The sequence below is a fragment of the Ammodytes marinus genome, assembly GCF_949987685.1.
Source record: "Ammodytes marinus genome assembly, chromosome: 23".
In the NCBI taxonomy this organism is placed as follows: domain Eukaryota; kingdom Metazoa; phylum Chordata; class Actinopteri; order Uranoscopiformes; family Ammodytidae; genus Ammodytes; species Ammodytes marinus.
In genome coordinates, this window is record NC_137227.1 from 22,635,932 (window position 1) to 22,645,931 (window position 10,000).

At 45.0% G+C, this 10,000-nt stretch overlaps 1 protein-coding gene across 2 annotated transcripts in view; it reads right to left on the reverse strand.

Annotated features, from left to right (window-relative positions):
- ctc1 (CTS telomere maintenance complex component 1) overlaps positions 1–10,000 on the reverse strand; it is a 20,976-nt gene that overhangs the window by 6,053 nt on the left and 4,923 nt on the right. For both annotated transcript variants that reach the window (XM_080051607.1, XM_080051608.1), the window contains exons 7-18: positions 8,710–9,237; positions 8,171–8,293; positions 5,740–6,011; positions 5,112–5,250; positions 4,514–4,589; positions 3,616–3,733; positions 2,826–2,962; positions 2,513–2,627; positions 2,010–2,310; positions 1,371–1,592; positions 760–849; positions 298–372 (exon numbers count right to left, since the gene is read on the reverse strand). In XM_080051607.1, the coding sequence (XP_079907733.1) occupies positions 298–372; positions 760–849; positions 1,371–1,592; positions 2,010–2,310; positions 2,513–2,627; positions 2,826–2,962; positions 3,616–3,733; positions 4,514–4,589; positions 5,112–5,250; positions 5,740–6,011; positions 8,171–8,293; positions 8,710–9,237 (2,196 nt within the window). The remainder of the gene's footprint in view (positions 1–297; positions 373–759; positions 850–1,370; positions 1,593–2,009; positions 2,311–2,512; positions 2,628–2,825; positions 2,963–3,615; positions 3,734–4,513; positions 4,590–5,111; positions 5,251–5,739; positions 6,012–8,170; positions 8,294–8,709; positions 9,238–10,000) is intronic.

The following is a 10,000-nucleotide window of genomic DNA, read 5'->3' on the forward strand; positions in this document are numbered from 1 at the left end:
GGAGAGAGAAGAGGGAACTGGAGGTAAACTGACAGACAGATGGGCAGACAGACAGACAGACAGACATACAGACACATGGACAGACAGAGAGACAGACAGACAGACAGACAGACAGAGAGACAGAGAGACAGACACACTGAGAGACAGACGGAGGGACAGACAGACAGACGGAGGGACAGACAGACAGACAGAGAGACACACACACAGTCAGACAGACAGACACACACACAGTCAGACAGACAGACAGACAGACACATAGACAGACAGACAGACAGACAGTCAGACAGACGGACGCACCTGTAGAGTGACATCAGCGTGAAGCTCCACCCCACTGCGCCCAGCAACACCTCGACCAACCAGAGAACTGGGATCCTGACAGACACACACACACAGAGAGAGAGACACACACACACACACACACGCGCACACACACACACACAGAGAGAGACACACACACACAGAGAGAGACACACACACACACACACACACACACACACACAGACATCAAGCTGATCAACACTATGTATATAACAAACACACATATACATAACTATACATTCTTCTGTAAACTGGCATGTTGCTACAATGGCCCCTTTGAGTTTACAGAGCCTACGCTGTGTAGTAACACTGGATTTATTTTTCAACGGACACACCGTTCAGACAGGTGTGTGTGTTTACCTGTCTGTCTGTCTGTCTGTGTGTGTGTGTGTGTGTGTGTGTGTGTGTGTGTGTGTGTGTGTGTGTGTGTGTGTGTGTTACCTGTGTGTTTGCAGCAGTGAGTCTGTAGAAACATCCGGGCTGGAGCAAAGGAAACCAACGAGAGGACACACCTGAGAACAAGAGCAACACCTGCACACACACACACACACACACACACACACACACACACACACACACACACACACACACACACACACACACACACACGGTGGAGTCAAAGGTGCATTATGGGATCGATCAGACTCTGACGTCCTCCACATACAACGTCTCAGCAGCTGCTGCAGCGCTGCTTCTAAAAGCCCTGTCTTTCTACATGGAGTTTTCATAGATAATTCCCATTAAAAATAAAGTTCTTTCATGTCATTTATGATGCATATGATTTATATTGAGTCTAATATTGAGTCTCAACAGACGTGCCTCCGACGCGCATCAGCAGTGCGTCTGAGGTTGGATGTGTGGCCGCTCTAGGTTGATTACACGGTCAGTGACAAAAAGCCAGACGCGCAGAAGAGGTAGGATGTGTGTGGAGGCCGTGAGGTGTGTGTCTGTGTCTTGTTCTCTCCTCACCTTGTCGCTCCTCTCTGTGTCTGTCTCTCTGTCTGTCTGTCTGTCTGTCTCTCTGTCTGTCCGTCTGTGTGTCTTGTCCTCACCTTCTCATCCCTATCTGTGTCCGTCTCTCTGTCTGCCATTGGTTGGTTCTTCGGGTCCCGCCCCCATAGAACCACTGGACCAATCACAGCAGCTCTAGCAGTGAAGCTCGCCGTTAGCCCCGCCTCGTTCTCTTTAGGCTCCGCCCCCGTGTTAGTATAGGCCACACCCTCTTTCTGCTCCACTCTGATCACCATGGAAACACACGGCCGCGAGCTGACAGCCTAAAAAAATATACAACAGTCTAAGTGTGATGTCATATTATACATCCGGAACCATAGTCAATCAATCAATCAATCAATCAATCAATCTATCTATCTATCTATCTATCTATCTATCTATCTATCTATCTATCTATCTATCTATCTATCTATCTATCTATCTATCTATCTATCTATCTATCTATCTATCTATCCATCCATCCGTCTGTCTGTCTGTCTGTCTGTAGTATGAAACCCTGCCCTCTTAGCTCGGCTGAGAAAATGACATTTATACAAATACATTTAAACAATGTAACTAAGCAAGTTGACCTTTATTTATAATAATAATAATAATAATAATAATAATAATAATAATAATAATAATAATAATAATAATAATAATAATAATAATAATAATAATAATAATAATAATATACACACAGTTTGAGGAGCGCCCGGCCGAGAGTGGGAGGAGTTATCTTCTTCTCGTTTCCTCTTGTGAACACCTGACTCCTCCTCCTTATGACTGACAGACACTTCCCCTTTATGACAGCCAGGCTCCTCCTCTCTATGACAGCCAGGCTCCTCCCCTTTATGATGAGGCCCCTCCCCCGTTTGATTGACAGGCTCAAGCTCCTCCTCTTTATGATTAGGCTCCTCCCCTTTGTGACGCAGGTGTGTAGCCATGGTGACGGACGGACTCAGGATGTGCACACGGTCCAAAGAGAACTGGAGGTAAACTCTGAGAGAGACAGACAGACAGACAGACAGACAGACAGGGAGACAGACACACAGGCAGACAGACAGACAGACGTTTTAAAGCAAGAATCAGTGATTACTCGACTTCTAAAAAATAGCTTCAAGAGTTCAAGCAAACAAGGCATTCGTACCATGCACAAAACAAGCATGAGTGTGTGTGTGTGTGTGTGTGTGTGTGTGTGTACCTGCAGTGTGTGTGTGTGATGTACTGCTCCTGGTCCAGGTGTTGGTAGGAAGGGAAATCTGATTGGATGAACCTCTCTGTAACCATGGTGAAGTGCTGGACACACACCAGACAACCTGCAACACACACACACACACACACACACACACACACTGAGGTAGTCTGCTGCACTGTTTAGGCTGTAATGTGACTTGTGACTCTGTGTGTGTGTGTGTGTGTGTGTGTGTGTGTGTGTGTGTGTGTGTGTGTGTGTGTGTGTGTGTGTGTGTGTGTGTGTGTGTGCGTCATTATGTGTGTGTGTGTGTGTGTGTTACCTATCCATGCGGTGTTGCTTAGCGCCCTCTGCCCCCCCTCCTCTGTCTCCGTGGCGACACAGGACATGGCGGCCGTGTCGTCTCTGAGCTTCAGAGTTTGATCTGACGCTTCAAACACTCCGACCAGCAGCAGCTGTCTGTGAGAGAGGGTTTATTATACTGTCTGTCTGTCTGTCTGTCTGTCTGTCTGTCTGTCTGTGGGTCTGTCTGTCTGTCTGTAAGAGAGGGTTATTATACTGTCTGTCTGTCTGTCTGTCTGTCTGTCTGTCTGTGGGTCTGTCTGTCTGTCTGTCTGTCTGTCTGTCTGTCTGTAAGAGAGGGTTATTATTAGGGCTGGGTATCGTCAAGGACTTCGCGATACGATACGTATCACGATACACTGGTCACGATACGATACACTGAAAATGAAAACACATCAGTGTGCTTTTGTGACACAGTGAATCTTAAGTATTCTTATAAACAAAACTGATCTAACTTCAATAGTCAGTATCCTAGAGGCTCAGGCCTGACAGCAGACATGGGTTTGAATCTGACCCGTGGTTGTTCTCTGCATTTCATTCCCTCTCTGCCCCATTTCATATCTGTGTCTCTGCACTGTCAATAAAGCCTTGAAAAGAAAAAAAAAAAAAAAAAAATCACAAAAAAATTAATTTAAAAAAAATCGATTTTTGGTTATAAAAATCGATACTGATATCGCGAAACTAAGTATCGCGATATATCGATATTTTGATTTTTTGACACAGCCCTAGTTATTATACTGTCTCCCTCCCTCCCTGTCTCCCTCTCCTACCTGTCTCCAGTGTGTGTGTCAGAGTAGAGGGTCTTGTAGGTCCAGGACAGAGCAGAGTTGATCTGAGCAGCAGTGAGACCTGATCCAACACCAGGGGGCAGCAGAGAGCTGAGGGGGGCTGAGACAGAGAGGGAGGCAGACAGACAGACAGACAGGGAGGGAGGGAGTGAGACAGGCAGGGAGACAGGGAGGGAGGGAGACAGACATTTTAAAGCAACAATGAGTGACTATTTCACCTTAAAAAAAAATCAAATTGGGTTCTAAAGGTGCACTCACACTAGGTATTCGTACCCAGGGGCGGCCTTAACGATCTGGGGGCCCCTTTCAAGACCTAGTGTGGGGCCCCCCCACTTTTTTTTATTTTCTTGAAAAAAATTTTTTGAAAGAAAATGTGTGCCTTTTGAATTAAAATGCATCAATCTGGTGCACTTTGAGGGAAAATTTAGAGGCTATATCAAATCCTGAGATGCAGAAGGAACATTATTTTTCTGATTTTCTTAATCAGGCAGCACTCTTTACTCTGCAACTGTAAAAACAGTACAGTGGTCTGCAGACCCATGTTCTATGATGGGGGGGCCCATTGCAACAGATAAAGGGTGGATAGCTACTTTTTATGAACAGCATAGAATTTACACATAGAAATCGTATTCCTGTATGTGTGTGTGGGGGCCTTAGAGGCCCCTCATGAAGCCCCTTAGACAGAGCTACTAATGCTGTTTTCTTATGCTTTTGTATTTCTCCCCTACTAGTTGAGGGGCCCATGATGATTTATTTCCTTATATTTAGGCTATTCCTTTCTGGACCCTGTTATTGACATGAGTGACTGAGCTCTTTGACAATGCGACAGTGTGTGTGCGTGTGTGTGTGTGTGTGCGTGTGTGTGTGTGTGTGTGTTTACCTGCTGACTGTGTGTTCAGAAAGACACTCAGCTCTGATAGACTGATGAACTGAGGCATAGCAGGGTCCACTCTGTACTGTGGGGACGGACAGACAGACAGACAGACAGACAGACAGACAGACAGACAGACAGACAGACAGACAGACAGACACACAGAGACAATATTAAAGCTTTATAAACAGTTATATATAAATGAGTTAGAGCCTGCTGACAATTTTCTGATTTACATTTTGTGTGTCAACGTTATCCATTTTGTTTTTGCATTTTAAGTTGGAGCATTATTGCACACTGCTCAGTAGTGTACGTGTGTGTTTTACTGTGTGTGTGAGTTTATTTGTGTGTGTGTGAGTGTGTGTTTATGTGTATGTTTATGTGAGTGTGTGTGTACCTGTGTGAGTGGACAGGTGTGTGTGTGTGTGTGTGTGTGTGTGTGTGTGTGTGTGTGCGTGTGTGTGAGTGAGTGAGTGAGTGAGTGAGTGAGTGAGTGAGTGAGTGAGTGAGTGAGTGAGTGAGTGAGTGAGTGAGTGAGTGAGTGAGTGAGTGAGTGAGTGAGTGAGTGAGTGAGTGAGTGAGTGAGTGAGTGTGTGTGTGTGTGTACCTGAGTGAGAGGACAGGTGTGTGGATGGTCTAACATCTCACAGTAGATGTCTCTCCTTCCTCCTCTCCCTCGACTCAGAACTCTCTCCATCAGCTTCCAGGAGAGGACACACACACACTGCTGCTTCACACAGGCCAGACTGCACACACACACACACACACACACACACACACACACACACACACACACACACACACACACACACACACACACACACACACACACACACACACACACACACACACACACACACACACACACACACACACACACACACACACACACACACACACACAATGTCTTATTCTGAATTTAACTGATCTGTCTGTGTGTCTGTCCGTCCGCCTGTCTGTCTGTCTGTCTGTCTGTCTGTCTGTCTGTCTGTCTGTCTGTCTCCGAGTCCGCCTGTCTATCTATCTGTCTGTGTGTGTGTGTCTGTCTGTCTATCTGTCTCTTCGCCTGTCTGTCTGTCTGTCTGTCTGTCTGTCTGTCTGTCTGCCTGTCTGTCTGTCTGTCTGTCTGTCTGTCTGTCTTCGAGTCCGCCTATCTGTCCATCTATCTATCTGTCTGCCTGCCTGCCTGTCTGTCTGTGTGTCTGTCTGTCTGTCTGTCTGTCTGTCTGTCTCACCTCTCTCTTAGCTGTTTGGTCAGGTGACAGGTCCACAGGTATTCAGACACGCCCACGTTCTTCTCCAGCAGTAGCCGTGGTAACACTGCATCGTCAGGGCAACGGCACGCCCCTCCCCTCTGCCCGTCTGTCTGCCCGTCTGTCTGCCTGTCTGTCTGCCTGTCTGTCTGCCGGCTGAAGGCAGTGAGACGGACACTGGAGCGCAGACAGGTGCAAAGCATGCTGGGAGGAAAGTCTGGACACGGGCGGTACAGGAAGTGGACGTGATGCAGCTGCAAAGAGAGAATACATAGAATAAAATACATTTATTATCAATCAAATAAAACTTCTTCCATTTTGGCTTGTGGGAAGTTTTATTTTGAAAGAGACCAACAGGGAAATGGTGAAACTACAGTGAGAAATACTCTGTTGAATGACTGTCAACAGAGTATTTCTCAATCAGTTACAGTTTTTTCCGATCTCTAAAGCACAGTGGGCACAACTGAAACCACATGTGCAAAACTCTTAACACAGTGTGCATCACTAAAACCCATCTGTGCAATTCAGTTCATTTTGCCTCCAAAAGTCACTCACAGCAACAAAAATCTTCATACATGTCTCAAGACAAGCTCACTGGTGCAAAACACTGGCAACATGTTACAATGAAAAACACACATTGACACACTCAACACACAGACCTACAAAACACTAACAACAAACAGCAAAACATAAAAGATTAACTTTTGATATTTAAAATCTTTGAAGTATAAATGATCTGAGTGATTTCAAATAAAACACTTTCATTAGAAAATACTGTAAGAGTAACATATTTTAATTTGACCGTACCATATTGTTTAGGTAAAACAAGAGTGAATGAAAACAGCAATTTGATTCAGTATCTCATGGCCTGAGTGAGTCCAACCTGACTTGCTACACAGTAGCTCCATAACTAGGACATTTGGACTGGACAACAGGCAATATTTTTCCACTTGCTAGTCAGAGGATGGCATTGCATGTAATGTGGATAAGGCAATGTGCTTTTTGAAGCTTTTCTATTTTTATTTGTATGTGTCTAGATGAACTTTACAGTGGGCTAGCATATCAATATTTTAAAAAGTCTGTATGATATTTTTAAATTCAAAAACCTTACAAAGTTCTAAAAACATCTGTGTTTTGCATGAAGCACATCCACGTGCTGTTGCTGCTTTGAAAGAGTAATTCAAATGGTGCATGTGTGTATCATCTTGATGCTAAACACTGTTTTGAAAAAGGATTGTTAGGTTTGGTTTCAAGAGTTTCCCTTTTCCAGGGCTGTAATACATACAAAAAAAATAATGTAATAGAGTATAATCTCTCATACAGAGTGGGTGAGAACTGTTAGGTTCCTCCCTATCTTCAGCATTGAGCCTCAAATGTTACAGTGATAAACATCGTATTGTACGTGTATTTTCTTTTTCTCTGTATGGAGGTATGCAGCAAACTAGTCTGAGATTCAGTGGAAAGCCACATTATCCCTGACAACTACAAAAACAGGAGAGTTTCTTGCCCTTCAATTTCTATCCTGGCGGAACAATTACGTAAAAGAATTATTGTAATATTTTATTTTCAAGTTTCGTGCTTTTAGCTGTAATTCAATAAGCAAATTATTTTACATATTAGTAATATTCTTGGTAATATTCTTCCACAATGTCAATAAGGTAAATGTAGAATCCAATATTTTGTTTTGAATGTGTTCCTAAGAGTTTTGAAAACAGTGTCTTAGCAATTGAACATTTTGCCAGAAATACACAGTGTTTTGCAGGTTGTTGTCTATGAATGGGAGAAAAGCTCTTGAGTTTTGGTAAATGTGGTTACTGTATGCATTTTGTGTGAAATGAATGAAAAATGAAACACAGTTTGGAACACATGGACTTCTGTAGTGCACACTGTGTTAAGAGTTTTGCACATGAGGTTTTAGTTGTGCCCACTGTGCTTTAGCAATCGGAAAAAACTGTAAAGCAGAGAGAGAGAGAGAGAGAGAGAGAGAGAGGGAGAGAGAGAGGGAGAGAGAGAGAGAGAGGGAGAGAGAGAGGGAGAGAGAGAGAGAGAGGGAGAGAGAGAGAGAGAGAGAGAGACATGCCTCCGTTGGAGGTTAGATGTGTGGAGTTAAGTGTATTGTGTTAACACGGTCACCAGAATAAAAGTGCGCCTCCAGTAGAGGCTGGATGTGTGTTCCAGGGGGCAGGGTTTACATTCACAGGACAGATGAAGGTAAAATGACCTGTGATGTTTCTTCAATAGATATTAGAATATTAATATAATTGAAGAATCAACAAAGTTCATAACATAACATACATTCTGTCTGTCTCTCCGTCTGTCTGTCTGTCTGTCTGTCTGTCTGTCTGCCTGTCTGTCTGCCTGTCTGTCTCTCTGTCTGTCTGTCTGTTCATTTAAAGCCTTCTGTCTCACTCACCTCCACTCTGTCTCCGGCTCGTAGCTTCCTGCTCAGTGCCGGCTGATAGGCCAAACACAGACCGACCCGTCTGTCAATCACATATAGTCCCGCCCCCTCTGACACCACCTCAGTCACCGTGCCCTATCAGAGCAGAGGGGAGGGGCTTAGCACAGCTGTGACAGGCATTTAAAGGTGCAGTCAGTGATTCTGGAGAACGCTTGTTGTCAAAATCACTTTGTCAAATTATGTGAATATCTGCTCATGATCCACTACAGGTATGTAAACAAAGGGCCCACCGTAGCAATATTTATTTTCAGCACACACACACACACACACACACACAGACACACACACAGACACAGTACACAATACACAGCCTAGGCTCTGTAAACTGGGATGTAAACAAAGGGCCCAACATAGAATCACTGACTCTGTAGCCTCGTTTGAGAAGGAGCCGTCTTACTCAGACCTGCGACATTATGACGCGCGTCTTGCTGAGCACACAGCCAGACGGCTCCTTCTCAAACGAGGCTTAAGACTCTAAATGGTTACTTCACCTGGTAACTGATGACTCGGGACTGTTTCATCCTCACACCTGATTGGCCCACGTCTCTCTCTGGCTCCTCCTCCTCACAATGGTCATCCTGTGACATCATCACCGGGGGCTGTGTGACAGTGTGTGTGTGTTTCTGTGTCTGTGTCTGTCTCTCTGTCTGTGTGTGTGTCTGTGTGTGAGTCTGTGTCTGTGTCTGTGTGTGTGTCTGTGTGTGAGTCTGTGTCTCTGTCTGTGTGTGTGTCTGTCCCTGAGTGTGTCCCTCTGTGTGTGTCTGTGTGTGTGTCTGTGTGTGTGTCTGTGTCTGTCCCTCTGTCTGTGTGTGTGTCTGTCCCTGTGTGTGTCCCTGTGTGTGTTCTTGTGTGTGTGTGTGTTCTTGTGTGTGTGTGTAGTTGGTGTGTACATCAGACTGGTCGGTGGCACACAGGATGTTGTTTCCTCTCCAGCCTCGTAGCACACACACTCTGAGCGCCGTCACACACACACTCTGTCCAACACACACACACTGGGCCCACCACAGCCTGCTGCTCTCCTACACACACACACACACACACACACACACACACACACACACACACACACACACACACACACACACACACACACACACACACACACACACACACACACACACACACACACACACACACACACACACACACACACACACACACACACACACACACACACACACACACACACACACACACACACACACACACACACACACAGAGAGAGAGAGATGCTGTGTCTGAAATCTTACTTACGTAAGTGCACTTACATTGAGTGCACTTTATTATCCCTACAGTACACTTACTTATAGACGCAGTGCTCTCATTTCTACAGTGCACTGTCCAAACTGCCGTCGCGCACCTACCGGAAATTACTTTGCATTTTGACGGTTCTTCTTCGGTGGTATTTTTTCTGCTTGTGTTACCGATAGCCAAAACAGACACGTTAGTTGCGGAAAAACAAAACAAATGTGTAATTTAACTTTTGTAGAGCGCGTCCGTCTCCACGGTTGCTTCAAGCTCCTCTATTTGATTTTAATGTCCCGTCCTCTCCGCTACGTAAGCAAGATGGCGGCCGTTGAGTGTGGAAAGTGTCCATCGCTCCACACTCAAGTTTTAGACCGTTTTGAGAGCATGACAGAGGAACTTACAGTGCACTGCATTTTGGCACACTCTCCGGTTTTGCGCAAAGTGCACTCAAAAAAGTAAGTGTAAGTACAGAAGTGCGCGATTTCAGACACAGCAAGAGACATTGACACTTTCATCAATTCAAACTGTGTCCTA